The sequence below is a fragment of the Panulirus ornatus genome, chromosome 5 (genome assembly GCF_036320965.1).
Source record: "Panulirus ornatus isolate Po-2019 chromosome 5, ASM3632096v1, whole genome shotgun sequence".
In the NCBI taxonomy this organism is placed as follows: Eukaryota; Metazoa; Arthropoda; class Malacostraca; order Decapoda; family Palinuridae; genus Panulirus; species Panulirus ornatus.
In genome coordinates, this window is record NC_092228.1 from 38,381,618 (window position 1) to 38,404,972 (window position 23,355).

Sequence of the window (23,355 nt, forward strand, 5' to 3'; positions counted from 1 at the left end):
TATATATATATATATATATATATATATATATATATATATATATATATATATATATATATGTATATATATACATATATATATATATACATACACATACATACGCACATATACACACACACACACACATATACATATATATACATCAGATTGGGGAAGAGCAGTGTGGTTTCAGAAGTGGTAGAGGATGTGTGGATCAGGTGTTTGCTTTGAAGAATGTATGTGAGAAATACTTAGAAAAGCAAATGGATTTGTATGTAGCATTTATGGATCTGGAGAAGGCATATGATAGAGTTGATAGAGATGCTCTGTGGAAGGTATTAAGAATATATGGTGTGGGAGGCAAGTTGTTAGAAGCAGTGAAAAGTTTTTATCGAGGATGTAAGGCATGTGTACGTGTAGGAAGAGAGGAAAGTGATTGGTTCTCAGTGAATGTAGGTTTGCGGCAGGGGTGTGTGATGTCTCCATGGTTGTTTAATTTGTTTATGGATGGGGTTGTTAGGGAGGTGAATGCAAGAGTTTTGGAAAGAGGGGCAAGTATGAAGTCTGTTGGGGATGAGAGAGCTTGGGAAGTGAGTCAGTTGTTGTTCGCTGATGATACAGCGCTGGTGGCTGATTCATGTGAGAAACTGCAGAAGCTGGTAACTGAGTTTGGTAAAGTGTGTGAAAGAAGAAAGTTAAGAGTAAATGTGAATAAGAGCAAGGTTATTAGGTACTGTAGGGTTCAGGGTCAAGTCAATTGGGAGGTGAGTTTGAATGGAGAAAAACTGGATGAAGTGAAGTGTTTTAGATATCTGGGAGTGGATCTGGCAGCGGATGGAACCATGGAAGCGGAAGTGGATCATAGGGTGGGGGAGGGGGCGAAAATTCTGGGAGCCTTGAAGAATGTGTGGAAGTCGAGAACATTATCTCGGAAAGCAAAAATGGGTATGTTTGAAGGAATAGTGGTTCCAACAATGTTGTATGGTTGCGAGGCGTGGATTATGGATAGAGTTGTGCGCAGGAGGATGGATGTGCTGGAAATGAGATGTTTGAGGACAATGTGTGGTGTGAGGTGGTTTGATCGAGTAAGTAACGTAAGGGTAAGAGAGATGTGTGGAAATAAAAAGAGCGTGGTTGAGAGAGCAGAAGAGGGTGTTTTGAAATGGTTTGGTCACATGGAGAGAATGAGTGAGGAAAGATTGACCAAGAGGATATACGTGTCGGAGGTGGAGGGAACGAGGAGAAGAGGGAGACCAAATTGGAGGTGGAAAGATGGAGTGAAAAAGATTTTGTGTGATCGGGGCCTGAACATGCAGGAGGGTGAAAGGAGGGCAAGGAATAGAGTGAATTGGAGCGATGTGGTATACCGGGTTTGACGTGCTGTCAGTGGATTGAATCAGGGCATGTGAAGCGTCTGGGGTAAACCATGGAAAGCTGTGTAGGTATGTATATTTGCGTGTGTGGACGTATGTATATACATGTGTACGGGGTGGGTTGGGCCATTTCTTTCGTCTGTTTCCTTGCGCTACCTCGCAAACGCGGGAGACAGCGACAAAGCAAAAAAAAAAAAAAAAAAAAGAATATGAAAAATGTAAGAAATAATTTAGAAAACTGAAACTTCTAGCTTGAAATGAAATGAAAAAATGAATGTCACATAATGGTTCAACCTCTGGCTATGGAAAAGGGAAATGTATAATTCATTTACACAAACGTCAATAGTAGTTCTCGTCATTTATTTATTTATTTATTTTGCTTTGTCGCTGTCTCCCGCGTTAGCGAGGTAGTGCAAGGAAACAGACGAAAGAATGGCCCAACCCACCCACATACACATGTATATACATACACCTCCACACACGCAAATATACATACCTATACATCTCAACGTATACATATATATACACACACAGACATACATATATATATATATATATATATGTACATAATTCATACTGTCTGCCTTTATTCATTCCCATTGCCACATCACCACACATGGAATAACAACCCACTCCCCCCCCTCGTGTGTGAGGTAGCGCTAGGAAAGACAACAAAGGCCCCATTCGTTCACACTCAGTCTCTAGCTGTCATGTAATAATGCATTGAAACCACAGCTCCCTTTCCACATCCAGGCCCCACAGAACTTTCCATGGTTTACCCCAGACGCTTCACATGCCCTGGTTCAATCCATTGACAGCACGTCGACCCCGGTATACCACATCATTCCAATTCACTCTTTTTCTTTCACCCTCCTGCATATTCAGGCCCCGATCACTCAAAATTTTTCACTCCATCTTTCACCTCCAATTTGGTCTCCCACTTCTCCTCGTTCCCTCCACCTCTGACACATATATCCTCTTGGTCAATCTTTCCTCACTCATTCTGTCCATGTGACCAAACCATTGCAAAACACCCTCTTCTGCTCTTTAAACCACCCTCTTTTTGTTACCACACATCTCTCTTACCCTATTATTACTTACTTGATCAAACCACCTCACATCACATATTGTCCTCAAACACCTCATTTCCAGTACATCCACCCTCCTGCGCACAACTCTATCCATACCCCATGCCTCGCAACCATACAACAATGTTGGAACCACTATTCCTTCAAACATACCCATTTTTGCTTTCCGAGATAGCATTCTTACCTTCCACACATTCTTCAATGCTACCAGAACCTTCACCCCCTCCCCTACCGTGTGACACTTCTGCTTCCGTGGTTCCATCCGTTGCCAAATCCACTCCCAGATATCTAAAACACTTCACTTCCTCCAGTTTTTCTCCATTCAAACTTACCTCCCAATTTACTTGTCCCTCAATCCTACTGAACCTAATAACCTTGCTCTTATTCACATTTACACTCAGCTTTCTTCTTTCACACACTTTACCCAACTCAGTCACCAACTTCTGCAGTTTCTCACCCAAATCAGCCACCAGTGCTGTATCATCGGCAAACAACAACTGACTCACTTCCTAAGCCCTCTCATCAACAACAGACTGCATACTTGCCCCTCTTTCCAAAACTCTTCCATTCACCTTTATAACAACCCCATCCATAAACAAATTAAATAACCATGGATACATCATGCACCCCTGCTGCAAACCAGCATTCACTGGGAACCAATCACTTTCGTCTCTTCCTACTCATACACATGCCTTACATCCTCGATAAAAACTTCTCACTGCTTCTAGCAACTTGCCTCCCCCACCATAGACTCTTAATACCTCCCACAGAGCATCGCTATTAACTCTTATCATATGCCTTCTCCAGATCCATAAATGCTACATACAAATCCATTTGTTTTTCTAAGTATTTCTCACATACATTCTTCAAAGTGAACACCTGATCCACACATCCTCTACCACTTCTGAAACCACACTGCTCTTCCCCAATCTGATGCTCTGCACATGCCTTCACCCTCTCAATCAATACCCTCCCATATAATATCCCAGGAATACTCAACAAACATATACCTCTGTAATTTGAACACTTCCCTTTATCCCCTTTGCCTTAGTACAATGGCACTATGCATGCATTCTGCCAATCCTCAGGCACTTCACCGTGAACCATACGTACATTGAATATCCTCACCAACCAGTCAACAACACTGACCCTTTTTTAATAAATTGCACTGCAATACCATGCAAACCCGCTGCCTTACCGGCTTTCATCTTCTCAAAGCTTTCACTACCTCTTCTCTGTTTACCAAACCATTTTCCCTGACCCTCTCACTTCACACACCACCTCAGTGAAAACACCCTGTAACTGCCACTCTATCATCCAACACATACAACAAACCTTCAAAATACTCACTCACCTCCTCCTCACATCACCACTACTTGTTATTACCTCCCCATTAGCCCCCTTCGCTGATGTACCCATTTGTTCTCTTGTCTTACGTACTTTATCTACCTCCTTCCTAAACATCTTTTTATGCTCCCTAACATTTAATGATACTCTCACTCCAACTCTCATTTGCTCTCTTTTTCACCTCTTGCACCTTTCTCTTGACCTCCTGCTTCTTTCTTTTGTACATCTCCCTGTTATACCCCTTCGCCGATGTTCCCATTTATTCTCTTGTCTTACACACTTTATCTACCTCCTTCCAAAATGTCTTTTTATGCTCCCTGAAATTTAATGATACTCTCACCCCAACTCTCATTTGCCCTCTTTTTCACCTCTTGCACCTTTCTCTTGACCTCCTGCCTTTTTCTTTTGTACATGTCCCAGTCACTTGCACTATTTCCCTGCAAAAATCATCCAAATGCCTCTCTCTTCTCTTTCAATAATAATCTTACTTCTTCATCCCACCACTCACTACCCTTTCTAATCTACCCATCTCCCACGCTTCTCATGCTACAAGCATCTTTTGCGCATGCCATCACTGCTTCCCTAAATACATCCCATTCCTCCCCCACTCCCCTTACGTCCTTTGTTCTCACCTTTTTCCATTCTGTACTCAGTCTTTCCTGGTACTTCTTCACACAAGTCTCCTTCCCAAGCTCACTTACTCTCACCACTCTCTTCACTTCAACATTCTTCTTTTCTGAAAACCTGTACATATCTTCACCTTCGCCTCCACAAGATAATGATCAGACATCTCACCAGTTGCACCTCTCAGCACATTAACATCCAAAAGTTTCTCTTTTGGGTGCCTATCAGTTAACACATAATCCAATAATGCTCTCTGGCCATCTCTCCTACTTACATACGTATATTATGTATATATCTCTTTTTAAACCAGGTATTTCCAATCACCAGTCCTTTTTCAGTGCATAACTCTTCAAGCTCTTCACCATTTCCATTTACAACACTGAACACTCCATGTACACCAATTATTCCCTCATCTGCCACATTACTCACCTTTGCATTCAAATCACCCATCACTATAACCCGGTCTTGTGCATCAAAACTACTAGCACACTCACTCAGCTGCTCCCAAAACACTTGCCTCTTATGATCTTTCTTCTCATGCCCAGGTGCATATGCACCAATAATCACCCATCTCTCTCCATCCACTTTCAGTTTTACTCATATCAACCTAGAGTTTACTTTCTTACACTCTTATCACATACTCCCACCACTCCTGTTTCAGGAGTAGTGCTACTCCTTCCCTTGCTCTTGTCCTCTCACCAACCCCTGACTTTACTCTGAAGACATTCCCAAACCACTCTTCCCCTTTACCCTTGAGCTTCGTTTCACTCAGAGCAAGAACATCCAGGTTCCTTTCCTCAAACATACTACCTATCTCTCCTTTTTTCTCATCTTGGTTACATCCACACTCATTGAGACACCCCAATCTGAGCCTTCGAGGAGGATGAGCACTCCCCGCATGACTCCTTCTGTTTCCCCTTTTAGAAAGTTAAAATACAAGGAGGGGAGGGTTTCTAGCCCCCCATTCCCGTCCCCTTTAGTTGCCTTCTATGACAGGTGAGGAATGCGTGGGAAGCACTCTTTCTCCCCTATATACACACTCACACACACATTGTAAACATTTATGCATACTCTCTCTACTTATAGTGTAGAGTGTGGTTGTAAGGTATGGTGACTAATGACAAGCCTGTGCAGATGATCCTGTTTGCTGAAAGTGAAGAGGAGTTGCAGAAGGTTGTAAGTGTTTGGTGATGTGTGTAAGCTTAAACAGTTGAAAAGTAGTGGTGTTTAAATGGAGACAGAGTGAAAACAAAGATTTTGCAAAGCTCTATAGAGTGAAAGAAGAATGTGCACTAAACTTTATAGATGTTAGGGAAGGAAGACTGAAGGAGGTGACAGAATTTAAGCATTTGGGAACTATCTTGGGAAGGTTTGGTGATATGGAAGGAAAGATAAGCTAGAGAGCAGTACAGGCTAGAATTATCATTGGTTTCCTTTATAGAATAATGAAGGGTAGAACTGTAAGTATGGAAAGGTAGAAAGGATTAAGGGAAAGCATAGTTTTCATGGCCCTGACCTTTGCAGGTAAAACATGGATATGAGTCATAGAGGTCAAGAATGTAAGCTTTAGAAATGTTATTTAAGAGGAGCATGTGGTATGACTAGAATGAATGATGAAAATTATAAGGGGTGTATGAGAGATTTGGTATGCCAGTGAATGCAAAGGGAATGAATTGTGGAGTGGGAGAAACGTAAAACTTACCAGTGGTTTGGGCATGTGGAAAGAATGCAAGAGAGGGAGTTTAAGGAGAATGTATGATAGTGCATTTAAAGGGGATGGTGTGAGAGGATGACCTCCTGTGACATAGGGAAATGAGAGTACAAGAGTACTAGAGGGAGAGAAATGGGAGAAGAATGCATGGAATGGTATATGCAAGGGAGGCATGTAAGAACAGAGATAAGTGGAGACATGTTTGCCATAGCTACTTCCTTGATGGGCGTTCCTGGAGGGAATAGTTGTCAGAGATATAGTTAGATAGAGAGTAATGCATTTCCAGTGTTAACTGGGGACCAAATGTATGTCCAAATCATTTCATCAAACCATGATCAGCTCACTCAGTCATGTTGTGCTTATTACTACAGCTGTCTACTACTCTGTCATTTCCTCACACCATATATTGTTCTTAGGTATATAATTTCCAATAAATCTTTTTATTTGGCCTATGGTAGATTTTTCATGAACTCACACCTTGCTTTTCTCTTTGGCTAACAGGAACAGCTACCAGAGTTGTGGCAGCACTTCCAGGACCAGGGAGTTGAGATTCACATGTTTGCTAGCCAATGGTTCCTTACACTATACACTGCCAAGTTCCCTTTATTCATGGTTTTCCATTACCTTGATTTGTTTTTGCTTACTGGTGTAGACTCAGTCTTCCAGGTGGCTATGGCTCTGCTACAGGTGAGTTCTCAAGTTCTTTTGTTTTACTTTTATTAAGAACTTGTAAAGGTGCCGTAATGTGGCAAACGAAGTAAGATTTGCCTTGGAGTTTGAAAGTGGAAATAGTATTAATGTGAAGACAAAATGATTTATTGTTTTCGTCTTTGTGTACTCAAAATATTTCAAATTGTACATCCTGGATATTGATTTCCAGTGGAAGTAACCGGATCCTGACACAGACAGTTCCCTCCACCTCCGACACATATATCCTCTTGGTCAATCTTTCCTCACTCATTCTCTCCATGTGCCCAAACCATTTCAAAACACCCTCTTCTGCTCTCTCAACCACGCTCTTTTTATTTCCACACATCTCTCTTACCCTTACGTTACTTACTCGATCAAACCACCTCACACCACACATTGTCCTCAAACATCTCATTTCCAGCACATCCACCCTCCTGAGCACAACTCTATCCATAGCCCACGCCTTGCAACCATACAACATTGTTGGAAGCACTATTCCTTCAAACATACCCATTTTTGCATTCCGAGATAATGTTCTTGACTTCCACACATTCTTCAAGGCTCCCAGGATTTTCGCCCCCTCCCCCACCCTATGATTCACTTCCGCTTCCATGGTTCCATCCGCTGCCAGATCCACTCCCAGATATCTAAAACACTTTACTTCCTCCAGTTTTTCTCCATTCAAACTTACCTCCCAATTGACTTGACCCTCAACCCTACTGTACCTAATAACCTTGCTCTTATTCACATTTACTCTTAACTTTCTTCTTTCACACACTTTACCAAACTCAGTCACCAACTTCTGCAGTTTCTCACATTAATCAGCCACCAGCGCTGTATCATCAGCACACAACAACTGACTCACTTCCCAAGCTCTCTCATCCACAACAGACTTCATACTTGCCCCTCTTTCCAGAACTCTTGCATTCACCTCCCTAACAACCCCATCCATAAACAAATTAAACAACCATGGAGACATCACACACCCCTGCCGCAAACCTACATTCACTGAGAACCAATCACTTTCCTCTCTTCCTACATGTATTGAAACTAGTATTAGCATAATTAATGCTATCCTGCAGAATAAAATATATTTGGTGTACAGAAGCATACATAAGTATACATAATTGAGTTGGGTTGAGGGTTAGCAGGCATTTCTGGATTATATGCTGATCACAAACATTTAAAGATGTTGCTGGATGTGAACATGCTAATGAGAGGGCAGCAGTTAGAATGTCTTCACATTTCATGGTGTGAAATATTTATAGGTTTTTGAAAATTGGGTAATGATGTGTGAAATAAGTGATGACAGTGAGTGGTTTGAAGAGAGACCTGTGGGGAGAGATACCAAGAGAGATCAAATGAAGAGTGTCATAGGATGAAAGTAAATGAAATGTAGGGTGTGGGGGTATTTAGGGAAGCAGATAAGATAAAAGGTAGATTGAGTGAGTATTTTGAGGGATTGTTGAATGTATTAGGTAAGGGGCTTCCAACCCTTTGGTCCTGATGACCCTAAGTGGGGTCACCAGCAATTGGTCAAAAGATATCTGCACTACTGCCAAAGTTGGCAGGTCTTTGTCAATGTATTTCTTAAGTGTCATTAAACCTGAGTTGTTTTGCTCTGTTATATTCAGCAATCCTAATTCCCTTATTTACCATAGCTTTGATAAATATAAATAAGATGCTTTATTCATATAGTGACAGTAACCTTGAAAAAAACAAAATGAATCACCATAAAAAAATGGTTTGGGACAACAATGTTGGGTGATAGAGAGGGAGATGAGATGACATGTAAAATGAGTCATGTTGAAAACAGAGGTGGTAGTGAAAGCCTTGCATGAGATGAAATGTTGCAAGTTGGCATGAGTGGTTGGTACTATTATTGAGCTTCTCATGAAAGGTGTCATTGATTGGTTACTGAGGCTAGTCATTGTTTTGTGTATGATCCAAAGTGATGTGCCTGATGGCTGCTAGAATGCATGTATAATGCTACTATATAAAGGCAAATAGGGGCAGATGTGAATGCCCAAATTCGAGGGATACAAGTATGTTGAATATACTTGGCAAGGTGTGTATGAGAATGATGACTGAAAAGTTGATGTCATACACAGAATATCTGACTTGAGGGGAGCAGGAGAGGGAGAGGATGTGTGGATCAGATGCCCCAAAGAATTTGTGCGAGAAGTATTTAGGGAGAATTAACTGGATGAGGCATATATAGATATGGAGAAAGCCTTTTAGAGTTTTAACAGAGAGGCCTTAGAGAAGCTGGTATAGGTATATGGGATAAATGGAAAGGTACCAGATATAGTGAAGAGATTTGCTGTGAGAGTAAGTCATGTATTTGAGCAGGTAGAGAGCAGGAGGAGGATTGGTTGTTGGTGAAGGATTTGTGATGACATCATAGATGTCCGATTTATTTATGGATTGCATAGAGAGGGAGGTAAATGCAAGGACTGTAGAGCATGGGACAGGTCTGTGGTGTGCTGAGGTGAAGTATCATGAGAGATGAGTTATTCATTATCTGCAGATGATACTGTTGACAGATTCCAGAGAGAAGCTCCAGAATGTGATGACAGAATTTAGAAGCATGTTTGAAAGGAGAGAGTTTGGAGTAATTGTAAACAAAAGTAAGGTAATAAGGTGCAGCAAGGTGATGAAACTGGATGGTTTGAGTGAAGACTGAATGGGTAGGATCTGGAGGAAGTGGAGTGCTTAAGGTACGTGGGAGTGAATATGGCAGCAGATTGAACCACAAGGGCTGAAAAGGGGGCCAAAGTTTGTGTTGCATTAAGTGTTTGTCAGGAAAAGATGTGTATACTTGAAGATATAATAGTCCTGAAAGTGTTGTACGAGTGTGATTCTGGGGCCTGAATGCAGAAAAAAAAAGGGGGAGGATGGACATGTTTAAAATGAAATGCCTTAGGACATGTGATGTGCAGCAGATTGATCATATAAGGAACGACTGTAAGAGAGGTATGGTAGTATATGGAGTCTAATTAAGAGTGGTGACCAGAATGCATTGACATGGTTTGAACAGTTTGGAGATGATGAGGGAAAAGAGGCTGACTAAGAGTATCTACTGATCAGAGATGGGGTTAGCAAGGGAGAGAGGAGAGGGAGTTGTAGTACCAACCACTGTATGAGACCCTGTGACAAGATTTTGCTGTTGCGGCTTTGCTCTCACTACTTGATTAGCATGTTGACAAATGATGTTTCTCTCAACTGCCTCTCCCTGACCCCTACCCTATCTTTTCTGCTGTTACTCCTCTGGCATAGTTGCCTATTCTAGGTTCATCTGAAATTAAGGAGGTTTTGAGGTACTGGGACCTGAACATTCAGGAGAGTGAGAGGCATGCATGGGATGGAATGACCTGGATTGATTAACATGCTCTCAACTGGCTGAACCAGGGCATATAGGTCATCAAGGTGAATCATGGAGTAGTTTGTGGGGCTTGGCTGTACATTGTTGGTGCTGGTGTCAGTACCCATAACAGAATAGTGGGTGCAAGTGAAGCTATTGCTAATTTGTTTTTTATGCTTCCTTGCCATGATGGAAGAAGCTATTAGTTATAGAAGAAAAAACATTTCTTTAGATTTCATTGTTTTAATGTGGTAGTTATTATATATATTATTTTTACCATAGATGTCAAAGAAAGAGCTCCTCTCTTTAGACTTTGAAGGGATTCTCAAGTACTTCCGAGTCTCATTACCCAAGAAGTATCGAAATGAAGAAGTTGCAAGGCAGTTGTTCAAGATTGCTACTTCTGTCAAGGTTAAAAAATTGAAGAAGTATGAGAAAGAATATTTAGCTCTAAAAGGTAAGGAAATACTATTCCCCTAGAATTTTATTTCTCCTTGGTTAAATTTAGGCTTATATGAGTTGTTGAGGGTTGAGGGTCAAGTCAATTGGGAGGTGAGTTTGAATGGTGAGAGGCTGGAGGAAGTGAAGTGTTTTAGATATCTGGGAGTGGATCTGTCAGCGGATGGAACCATGGAAGCGGAAGTGGATCATAGGGTGGGGGAGGGGGCGAAAATTTTGGGAGCCTTGAAAAATGTGTGGAAGTCGAGAACATTATCCCGGAAAGCAAAAATGGGTATGTTTGAAGGAATAGTAGTTCCAACAATGTTGTATGGTTGCGAGGCGTGGGCTATGGATAGAGTTGTGCGTAGGAGGATGGATGTGCTGGAAATGAGATGTTTGAGGACAATGTGTGGTGTGAGGTGGTTTGATCGAGTAAGTAACGTAAGGGTAAGAGAGATGTGTGGAAATAAAAAGAGCGTGGTTGAGAGAGCAGAAGAGGGTGTTTTGAAGTGGTTTGGGCACATGGAGAGAATGAGTGAGGAAAGATTGACCAAGAGGATATATGTGTCGGAGGTGGAGGGAACGAGGAGAAGAGGGAGACCAAATTGGAGGTGGAAAGATGGAGTGAAAAGGATTTTGTGTGATCGGGGCCTGAACATGCAGGAGGGTGAAAGGAGGGCAAGGAATAGAGTGAATTGGAGCGATGTGGTATACAGGGGTTGACGTGCTGTCAGTGGATTGAATCAAGGCATGTGAAGCGTCTGGGGTAAACCATGGAAAGCTGTGTAGGTATGAATATTTGCGTGTGTGGACGTGTGTATGTACATGTGTATGGGGGGGGGGGGTTGGGCCATTTCTTTCGTCTGTTTCCTTGCGCTACCTCGCAAACGCGGGAGACAGCGACAAAGTATAAAAAAAAAAAAAAAAAATGAGTTGTTTCATGTTTTATTATTGCTTTATGATGTTCTTTCATTCTGTAAGAGAGAAATGGCTCTTTACTTTATTATTTTGCTGTTAAATATGTGTATTGGATTTAGGGAGACCAATTTGGTGAGAGCATGAAGGGGAAATAATTATTTTTTCTTTGGCTTAGAGTATTTCTTTTTTATATCATAGGTTGTTTTAACCATCCCAATGGAACAAGATGTTGGTGATTTGGATGACATACCATGTTATTCAGATATATTTTGGCTAATTTTGGCTAATTTCAACCGATTTCAGCATATTACAGAGTTTTGTCTGACTGGCTGAGAAAAAGCTATCCTGATTGATTCACTTTTCTGCTCAGTGGTGAAGATGCTGCTATAATGGGAAGCAACTGCTGAAGTGCCAGACCCATGTTCAAGTTCATTCAGTCTTTTAACCTTTTCGTGCAAGTTAAAGGTTTTCCTAACCATCTTAGCAGATTAATTGTAATAAGGGTACTGCTAGATGCATAAGCATCGTGTTGACTTGTATGAGTGTGCACTAGTGTTAAATTATACGAGTTGCAAACAATAGGTTTTTTCTCAATGAATGCTACCAGAGAAATGACATGGTGGTCAGTGTGGCATGGGCAGCATCATCTGGGCTCGTGTTGTATCACAATGGCTTGCGTTATAATAAAAAGGTGGGAGTAATTTAGGTGCTTTATCAAAATCATTGTATCCAGTCATGCTATATCCTGAAACATCTGTACAATGGCTTTGACACCCTTCAACTTTTTGTAGTGGTTTCACCTTTTAAAGGAAATGCAGATGAGGGTTTCATTTAACAGAAACCTTAGATTCACATTTATCATTGAGCCAGACAAATTCTGCTTTGCCTGTAAGTCTTTCAAGGATTAGCATTCAGGTTAGTTCTCCTTCCTTACCTCCTCGGAGAGAGGGAAGAAAGAATACTCCCGTGTATTGTAAAAGAGTAAGTTGTAAAAGGGGTGATGGGGGGCAGCAAATCCTTGTTACTTGTGTTAGCTTTATATAATGGGGAACAGTAGTAGCCAACAAGGGTTTTTCCTTAAAGGCTCATTGTTCTGTGTCTAATTGTGTCTTACTAGGGTGGGAACTGTGAGGAAATGCAAAAACATAACTTATTTATTTGTTATTATATATTATACTTTGTCACTGTCTCCTGCATTAGTGAGGTAGCGCAAGGAAACAGACGAAAGAATGGCCCAACCCACCCACTTACACATGTATATACATAATTGCCCACACACGCACATATACGTACCTATACATTTCAATGTATACATACATATACATACACAGACATATATATACATACATACATACACATGTACGTATTCATACATGCTGCCTTCATCCATTCCCGCTGCCAACCCGTCACACATGAAATGGCACCCCCTCCCCCCACATGCACGCGAGGTAGCGCTAGGAAAAGACAACAAAGGCCATATTCAATCACACTCAGTCTCTGGCTGTCATGTATAATGCACCGAAACCACAGCTCCCTTTCTACATCCAAAAAACTTTCTATGCTGTATCCCAGACGCTTCACATGCCTTGGTTCAATCCATTGACAGCATGTCGACTCTGGTGTACCACATCGTTCCAATTCACTGTATTCCTTGCATGCCCTTCACCCTACTGTATGTTCTGGCCCCAGTTGCTCAAAATCTTTTTAACTCCTGTCCTTCCACCTCCAATTTGGTTTCCCACTTCTCCTCGTTCCCTCCACCTCTGACACATATATACTCTTTGTCAATCTATCCTCACTCATTCTCTTCACGTAACCAAACCATTTCAATACACCCTCTTCTGCTCTCTCAACCACACATCTCTCTTATCCTTTCATTGCTTACTTGATCAAACCACCTCACACCACATATTGTCCTCAAACATCTCATTTCCAACACTTCCATCCTCGCACAATCCTATCTATAGCTCATGCCTCACAACCATATAACATTGTTGGAACCACTATACATTTAAACATACCCATTTTTGCTCTCCAAGATAACGTTCTCGCCTTCCACACATTCTTCAGTGCTCCCAGAACATCCACCCCCTCCCCCACCCTGTGACTTACTTCAGGTTCTATGGTTCCATCTGCTGCTAAATCCACTCTCAGATATCTAAAACACTTCACTTCCTCAAGTTTTCCCCATTCAAACGTACTTCACAGTTTACTTGTCTCTCAACCCAGCTGAACCTAAGAACCTTGCTCTTATTCACATTTACTCTCAGATTTCTTCTTTCACACACTTTAACCAACTCAGTCACCAACTTCTGCAGTTTCTCACCGAAATCAGCCACCAGCGCTGTATCATCAGTGAACAACAACTGACTCACTTCCCAAGCCCTCTCATCCATAACAGACTGCATACTTGCCCCTATTTCCAAAACTCTTGCATTTACCTCCTTAATGACCCCATCCATAAACAAATTAAACAACCATGGAGACATCAGGCACCCCTGCCGCAAACCAACATTCACTGAGAACCAATCACTTTCCTCTCTTCCTACTTGTACACATGCCCTACAGTAGTCTTCGATAAAAACTTTTCACTGCTTCTAACAACTTACCTCCCACACCATATACTCTTAATACCTTCCACAGAGCATCTCTATCAACTCTATCATATGCCTTCTCCAGATCCCTATCAACTCTATCGTATGCCTTCTCCAGATCCCTATGAACTCTGTCATATGCCTTTTCTAGACGCATTTCATAAATGCTACATACAAACAAAAATATAACTATGAAGTAAAAACGTAACTATAAATTAATATACAATTTAATGAATATGTATCATAATATACTTTCGAAACTGGAAGAAGGACAAACCTTTTTCAGAAATAAGCATGCTTGTAATATTTGTACAAACTCACTCCAGAACTCTGTTACATTAATACTTAAACTTATTGCATTATGCAGATGACTGATGTAGCTTTGTCTTAAATAGTGTACACGTGTATCTACTCAAGAGTTTTCAGCATGGTATTATTTGTCTATTCATTTGGACTTGCCTGACTTCCAAATTACGCTGATGTAAAGTTTTATTTTGTAGAACAAGAGGCAATGCAAGAAGACCCTGTCATACGCCTGGAACGTGAAAATCGTCGACTCCTAGATGACAGCATGCGCCTTGAACGAGAAAATGATGACTTGGCCCATGAGCTTGTCACAAGCAAGATAAGTATGAGACACAGTATGGATAAGGTATGGATATGAATACTTACTTAACTTTCTTGCTACTTGATCCCCTTCTTTGGGCCTCCAAGAGCTCTCAGAAAGCTCCCCGAGAGTTTATAGGTATGTGTGTGTGTATGTGTGTGTTTTTACGTTACATATATTTGTACCTTACTAACACAGGAAGTTGACTTCTAGTATGAAATTTTTTTTTCATTATACTTAATTGCTGTTTCCCTGCATCAGCGAGGTAGCACAAGGAAACAGATGAAGAATTGCCCAACCCCTCATATACACACATATATACATAAATGCCCATACACGCACATATGCATATGTGTGCATTTCAATGTGTACATACATAATATATGCATATTTTGTTTCATACATATTCGCCATTTCCCACATTAGCGAGGTAGCGCCAAGAATAGAGGACCGAGCCTTAGAGAGAATATCCTCACTTGCCTCCCTTCTGTTCCATCTTTTGGAAAATTAAAAAAACGGGAGGGGGAGGATTTCCAGCCTTCCACTCCCTCCCCTTTTAGTCACCTTCTACGACGCACAGGGAATACATGGGAAGTATTCTTTCTCCCCTATCCCCAGGGATAATACATATATACATATATACACTGTGTATTCATACTTGCTGCCTTCACCCATTCCTGTTGCCACCCTGCCACACAGGGAACAGCACACCCCCCACCTTCCAGCAAGGTAGTGCCAGGAAAAGACAAAGTAAGAAAAAATATATTTTTTCATTATTTTCTTTTTTATTATACTTAATTGCCATCTCCCACGTTAGTGAGGTAGCGCTAGGAAACAGACGAAAGAATGGCCCAACCCACCCACATACACATGTATATACATAAACGCCCACATGCACATATAGATACCTATACATTTCAACATATGCATACATATACACACACAGACACATACATATATACACATGTAGAAGGCAACTAAAGGGGACGAGAGCAGGGGGCTAGAAACCCTCCCCTCCTTGTATTTTAACTTTCTAAAAGGGGAAACAGGAAAAGGAGTCATGCGGGAGTGCTCATCCTCTTCAAAGGCTCAGATTGGGGTGTCTAAATGTGTGTGGAAAGGAGAGATAGGTAGTATGTTTGAGGAAAGGAACCTGGATGTTTGGCAGATGAGTGAAATGAAGCTCAAGGGTAAAGGGAAAGAGTGGTTTGGGAATGTCTTGGGAGTAAAGTCAGGGTTTGTTGAGAGGATAAGAGCAAAGGAAGGAGTAGCACTACTGAAGCAGGAGTTGTGGGAGTATGTGATAGAGTGTAAGAAAGTAAACTCTAGATTGATATGGGGAAAACTGAAAGTAGATGGAGAGAGATGGGTGATTATTGGTGCCTATGCACCTGGTCATGAGAAGAAAGATCATGAGAGGCAAGTGTTTTGGGAGCAGCTGAGTGAGTGTGTTAGCAGTTTTGATGCACGGGACCGGGTTATAGTGATGAGTGATTTGAATGCAAAGGTGAGTAATGTGGCAGTTGAGGGTATAATTGGTGTACATGGGGTGTTCAGTGTCGTAAATGGAAATGGTGAAGAGCTTGTAGATTTGTGTGCTAAAAATGACTTGTGATTGGGAATACCTGGTTTAAAAAGAGAGATATACCTAAGTATACATATGTAAGTAGGAGAGATGGCCAGAGAGCATTATTGGATTATGTGTTAATTGATAGGTGTGTAAATGAGAGACTTTTGGATGCTAGTGTACTGAGAAGGGCAACTGGAGGGATGTCTGATCATTATCTTGTGGAGGCACAGGTGAAGATAGCTGTAGAGGTAGAGGTTTTCAGAAAAGAAGAGAAAATGTTGGGGTGAAGAGAGTGGTGAGAGTAAGTGAGCTTGGGAAGGAGACTTGTGTGAGGAAGTACCAGTAAAGATTGAGTGCAGAAGGGAAAAAGGTGAGAGCAAATGACGTAAGAGGAGTGAGGGAGGAATGGGATGTATTTAGGGAAGCAGTGATGGCTTGCGCAAAAGTGTATCATCAAATTTCAGGGAGAAGAAAAAGATATTTTGGAAGGCAGTACACAAAGTGCATAAGACAAGAGAACAAACGGGAACATTGGTGAAGGGGGCAATTGGGGAGGTAATTACAAGTAGTGGTTAAGTGAGAGGGAGATGGAGTGAGTATTTTGAAGGTTTGTTGAATGTGTTTGATGGTAGAGTGGCAGATATAGGGTGTTTTGGTCGAGGTGGTGTGCAAAGTGAGAGGGTCAGGGGAATGATTTGGTAAACAGAGAACAGGTAGTGAAAGCTTTGTGGAAGATGAAAGCCGGCAGGGCAGCGGGTTTGGATGGCATTGCTGTGGAATTTTTAAAAAAAGGGGGTGACTGTGTTGTTGACTGGTTGCTGAGAATATTCATTGTATGTATTACTCATGGTGAGGTGCCTGAGGATTGGCAGAATGCATGTATAGTGCCATTGTACAAAGGCAAAGGGGATAAAGGTGAGTGTTCAAATTACAGAGGTATAAGTTTGTTGAGTATTCCTAGGAAATTATATGGGAGGCTATTGATTGAGAGGGTCAAGGCATGTACAGAGCATCAGATTGAGTAGGAGCAGTGTGGTTTCAGAAGTGGTAGAGAATGTGTGGACCAGGTGTTTGCTTTGAAGAATGTATGTGAGAAATACTTAGAAAAGCAGGTGAATTTGTATGTCGCATTTATGGATCTCATAGAGATGCTCTGTGGAAGGTATTAAGAGTATATGGTGTAGGAGTTAAGTTGCTAGAAGCAGTGAAAAGCTTTTATCAAGGATGTAAGGCATGTGTACAAGTAGGAAGAGAGGAAAGTGATTGGTTCCCAGTGAATTTCGGTTTGCGGCAGGGGTGTGTGATGTCTCCATGGTTGTTTAATTTGTTTATGGATGGGGTTGTTAGGGAGGTGAATGCAAGAGTTTTGGAGAGAGGGGCAAGTATGGAGTCTGTTGTAGATGAGAGGGCTTGGGGAGCGAGTCATTTGTTGTTTGCTGATGATGCAGCACTGGTGGCTCATTCGGGTGAGAAACTGAAGAAGTTGGTAACTGACTTGGGTAAAGTGTGTGAAAGAAGAAAGATGAGAGTAAATGTGAATAAGAGCAGGTTATTAGGTTCAGTAGGGCTGAGGGACAAGTAAATTAGGAGGTAAGTTTGAATGGAGAAAAAATGGAGGAAGTGAAGTGTTTTAAATATCTGGGAGTGGACTTAGCAGAGGATGGAACCATGAAAGCGGAAATGAGTCACACGGTGGATGAGGGGGCAAAGGTTCTGGGAGCATTGAAGAATGTGTGGAAGGTGAGAACGTTATCTTAAAGAGCAAAAATGGGTGTGTTTGAAGGAATTGTGGTTCCAACAATGTTATATGGTTGAGGCATGGGCTATACATAGGGTTGTGCAGAGGAGGGTGGATGTGTCGGACATGAGATGTTTGAGGACAATATGTGGTGTGAGATGGTTTGATCGAGTAAGTAATGAAAGGGTAAGAGAGATTTGTTGAAGTAAAAAGAGTGTGGTTGAGAGAGCAGAAGAGGGTGTATTGAAATGGTTTGGACACATGGAGAGAATGAGTGAGGAAAGATTGACAAAGAGGATACATGTGTCTGAGATTGAGGGAACAAGAAGTGGGAGACCAAATTGGAGGTGGAAGGATGGAGTGAAAAAGATTTTGAGTGATCGGGGCTTGAACATACAGGAGGGTGAAAGGCGTGCAGGGAATAGAGTGAATTGGAACGATGTGGTACACTGGGGTCGACGTGCTGTCAGTGGATTGAACCAGGGCATGTGAAGCGTCTGGGGTAAACTATGGAAAGTTTTGTAGGGCCTAGATGTGGAAAGGGAGCTGTGGTTTTGGTGCATTATACATGACAGCTAGAGACTGAGTGTGAACGAATGTGGCCTTTGTTGTCTCTCCCTAGCGCTACCTCGTGCAAATTTGGGGGGGGTGCCATATCATGTGTGGCGGGGAGGTGGCGGGAATGGATGAAGGCAGCATATATGAGTATGTACATGTGTATATATATATATATATATATATATATATATATATATATATATATATATATATATATATGTGTGTGTGTGTGTGTGTGTGTGTGTATGTATGTATACGTTGAAATGTATAGGTAGGTGTATGTGCATGTGTGGGCGTTTATGTATATACATGTGTATGTGGGTGGGTTGGGCCGTTCTTTCGTCTGTTTCCTTGCGCTACCTCGCTAGTGCGGGAGACAGTGACTAAGTATAATAAAAAAATATAAGATATAATATATATATATATGTTCTGGAAGGAGGTAAATAGGGTGCGTAAGACAAGGGAGCAAATGGGAACTTCAGTGAAGGGCGTAAATGGGGAGGTGATAACAAGTAGTGGTGATGTGAGGAGATGGAATGAGTATTTTGAAGGTTTGTTGAATGTGTCTGATGACAGAGTGGCAGATATAGGGTGTTTTGGTCGAGGTGGTGTGCAAAGTGAGAGGGTTAGGGAAAATGATTTGGTAAACAGAGAAGAGGTAGTAAAAGCTTTGCGGAAGATGAAAGCCGGCAAGGCAGCAGGTTTGGATGGTATTGCAGTGGAATTTATTAAAAAAGGGGGTGACTGTATTGTTGACTGGTTGGTAAGGTTATTTAATGTATGTATGACTCATGGTGAGGTGCCTGAGGATTGGCGGAATGCGTGCATAGTGCCATTGTACAAAGGCAAAGGGGATAAGAGTGAGTGCTCAAATTACAGAGGTATAAGTTTGTTGAGTATTCCTGGTAAATTATATGGGAGGGTATTGATTGAGAGGGTGAAGGCATGTACAGAGCATCAGATTGGGGAAGAGCAGTGCAGTTTCAGAAGTGGTAGAGGATGTGTGGATCAGGTGTTTGCTTTGAAGAATGTATGTGAGAAATACTTAGAAAAGCAAATGGATTTGTATGTAGCATTTATGGATCTGGAGAAGGCATATGATAGAGTTGATAGAGATGCTCTGTGGAAGGTATTAAGAATATATGGTGTGGGAGGCAAGTTGTTAGAAGCAGTGAAAAGTTTTTATCGAGGATGTAAGGCATGTGTACGTGTAGGAAGAGAGGAAAGTGATTGGTTCTCAGTGAATGTAGGTTTGCGGCAGGGGTGTGTGATGTCTCCATGGTTGTTTAATTTGTTTATGGATGGGGTTGTTAGGGAGGTAAATGCAAGAGTCCTGGAAAGAGGGGCAAGTATGAAGTCTGTTGGGGATGAGAGAGCTTGGGAAGTGAGTCAGTTGTTGTTCGCTGATGATACAGCGCTGGTGGCTGATTCATGTGAGAAACTGCAGAAGCTGGTGACTGAGTTTGGTAAAGTGTGTGGAAGAAGAAAGTTAAGAGTAAATGTGAATAAGAGCAAGGTTATTAGGTACAGTAGGGTTGAGGGTCAAGTCAATTGGGAGGTGAGTTTGAATGGAGAAAAACTGGAGGAAGTGAAGTGTTTTAGATATCTGGGAGTGGATCTGTCAGCGGATGGAACCATGGAAGCGGAAGTGTATCATAGGGTGGGGGAGGGGGCGAAAATTTTGGGAGCCTTGAAAAATGTGTGGAAGTCGAGAACATTATCTCGGAAAGCAAAAATGGGTATGTTTTAAGGAATAGTGGTTCCAACAATGTTGTATGGTTGCGAGGCGTGGGCTATGGATAGAGTTGTGCGCAGGAGGATGGATGTGCTGGAAATGAGATGTTTGAGGACAATGTGTGGTGTGAGGTGGTTTGATCGAGTAAGTAACGTAAGGGTAAGAGAGATGTGTGGAAATAAAAAGAGCGTGGTTGAGAGAGCAGAAGAGGGTGTTTTGAAATGGTTTGGGCACATGGAGAGAATGAGTGAGGAAAGATTGACCAAGAGGATATATGTGTCGGAGGTGGAGGGAACGAGGAGAAGAGGGAGACCAAATTGGAGGTGGAAAGATGGAGTGAAAAAGATTTTGTGTGATCGGGGCCTGAACATGCAGGAGGGTGAAAGGAGGGCAAGGAATAGAGTGAATTGGAGCGATGTGGTATACAGGGGTTGACGTGCTGTCAGTGGAGTGAATCAAGGCATGTGAAGCGTCTGGGGTAAACCATGGAAAGCTGTGTAGGTATGTATATTTGCGTGTGTGGACGTGTGTATGTACATGTGTATGGGGGGGGGGTTGGGCCATTTCTTTCGTCTGTTTCCTTGCGCTACCTCGCAAACGCGGGAGACAGCGACAAAGTATAAAAAAAAAAAAAAAAAAAAAAAAGTTTGTTGAGTATTCCTGGAAAATTATATGGGAGGGTATTGATTGAGAGGGTAAAGGCATGTACTAAGCATGAGACTGGGGAAGAGCAGTGTGGTTTCAGAAGTGATAGAGGATGTGTGGATCACGTGTTTGTTTTGAAGAATGTATTTGAGAAATACTTAGAAAAACAGATGGATTTGTATGTAGCATGTATGGATCTGGAGAAGGCATATGACAGGGTGGACAGAGATGCTTTGTGGAAGGTTTTAAGAGTATCTGTAGTGGGAAGTAAGTTGCTAGAAGCAGTGGAAAGTTTTTACCAAGGATGTAAGGCATGTGTGCGAGTAGGAAGAGGAAAGTGATTGGTTCCCAGTGAATGTCGGTTTGCAGCAGGGGTGCATGATGTCTCCATAGTTGTTTAATTTGTTTATGGATGGGGTGATTAGGGAGGTGAATGCAAGAGTTTTGGAGAGAGGGGGGCAAGTATGCAGTCTGTTGTGGTTGAGATAGTTTGGGGAGTGAGTCAGTTGTTGTCCGCTGATGATACAGCGCTGGTGGTTGATTTGGGTGAGAAACTGCAGAAGTTGGTGACTGAGTTTGGTAAAGTGTGTGAAAGAAGAAATTGGAAAGTAAATGTGAATAAGAGCAAGGTTATTAGGCTCACTAGGGTTGAGGGACAAGTTAATTGGGAGTAAGTTTAAATGGAGAAAAACTGAAGGAAATGAAGTGCTTAAATATCTGGGAGTGGTCTTTGCAGCGGATGGAACCATGGAAGCGAGTCAAAGGGTAGGGTAGGGGGCAAAGGTTCTGTGAGCATTGAAGAATGTGTGGCAGGCGAGAACATTATCTCAGAGAGCAAAAATGGGTATGATTGAGGGAATAGTGGTTCCAACAATCTTATATGGTTGCGAGGCATGGACTGTAGATAGGGTTGTGCAGAGGAGGGTGGATGTGTTGGAAATGGAATGTTTGAGGAGATTATGTGGTGTTAGGTAGTTTGATCTAGTAAGTAATGAAAGGGTAAGAGAGATATGTGGTAATAAAAAGAGTGTGGTTGAGAGAGCAGAAGAGGGTGTGTTGAAATGGTGTGGACACATTGAGAGAATGAGTGAGGAAAGATAGACAAAGAGGATATGTGTGTCAGAGGTGGAGGGAAGAAGGAGAAGCGAGAGACCAAATTAGAGGTGGAAGGATGGAGTGAAAAAGATTTTGAGTGATCGGGGCTTGAACATACAGGAGGGTGAGAGGCATGCAAGGAAGGGAGTGGATTGGAATGATGTGGTATACCGTGGTTGACTTGCTGTCACTGGACTGAACCAGGGCAGGTGAAATGTTTGGGGTAAACCATGGAAAGGTCTGTGGGTCCTGGATAGGTATATGTATGTATATGGGCATTTATGTATATAAATGTGTATATGAGTGGATGGGCCATTTTTCAATTGTCTCCTAGAGCTACCTTGCTGATGCGGGAAATGGCGATCAAGTATAATAGATATGTAAAAAATATTTCATTTATTTATTTTGCTTTGTCGCTGTCTCCCGCATTAGCGAGGTAGCAAAGGAAACAGATGAACGAATGGCCCAACCCACCCACATACACATTTATATACATACATGTCCAGACAAACAAATATACATACCTATACATCTCAATATATTTTTTTTTTTTTTTTTTTGCCGCTGTCTCCCGCGTTTGCGAGGTAGCGCAAGGAAACAGACGAAAGAAATGGCCCAACCCACCCCCATACAAATGTATATACATACGTCCACACACGCAAATATACATACCTACACAGCTTTCCATGGTTTACCCCAGACTCTTCACATGCCTTGATTCAATCCACTGACAGCACGTCAACCCCGGTATACCACATCGCTCCAATTCACTCTATTCCTTGCCCTCCTTTCACCCTCCTGCATGTTCAGGCCCCGATCACACAAAATCTTTTTCACTCCATCTTTCCACCTCCACTTTGTCGCTGTCTCCCGCGTTAGCGAGGTAGCGCAAGGAAACAGACGATAGAATGGCCCATCCCACCCACATACACATGTATGTACATACATGTCCACACACGCACATATACATACCTATACATTTCAACGTATACATAATATACATACAGACACATATATATATATATATATATATATATATATATTACAGTAGGGTTGAGGGTCAAGTCAATTGGGAGGTGAGTTTGAATGGAGAAAAACTGGAGGAAGTGAAGTGTTTTAGATATCTGGGAGTGGATCTGTCAGCGGATGGAACCATGGAAGCGGAAGTGGATCATAGGGTGGGGGAGGGGGCGAAAATTTTGGGAGCCTTGAAAAATGTGTGGAAGTCGAGAACATTATCTCGGAAAGCAAAAATGGGTATGTTTGAAGGAATAGTGG

The 23,355-nt window shown here is 41.9% G+C and overlaps 1 protein-coding gene across 6 annotated transcripts in view; it reads left to right on the forward strand.

Moving 5' to 3' along the window:
• The window catches only part of LOC139748664 (rab GTPase-activating protein 1-like), a 158,869-nt gene that overhangs the window by 100,823 nt on the left and 34,691 nt on the right, over nt 1–23,355 (forward strand). For all 6 annotated transcript variants that reach the window (XM_071661926.1, XM_071661927.1, XM_071661923.1 and 3 more), the window contains 3 exons: nt 6,624–6,809; nt 10,459–10,633; nt 14,630–14,781. In XM_071661926.1, coding sequence (XP_071518027.1) covers nt 6,624–6,809; nt 10,459–10,633; nt 14,630–14,781 — 513 coding nt within the window. The remainder of the gene's footprint in view (nt 1–6,623; nt 6,810–10,458; nt 10,634–14,629; nt 14,782–23,355) is intronic.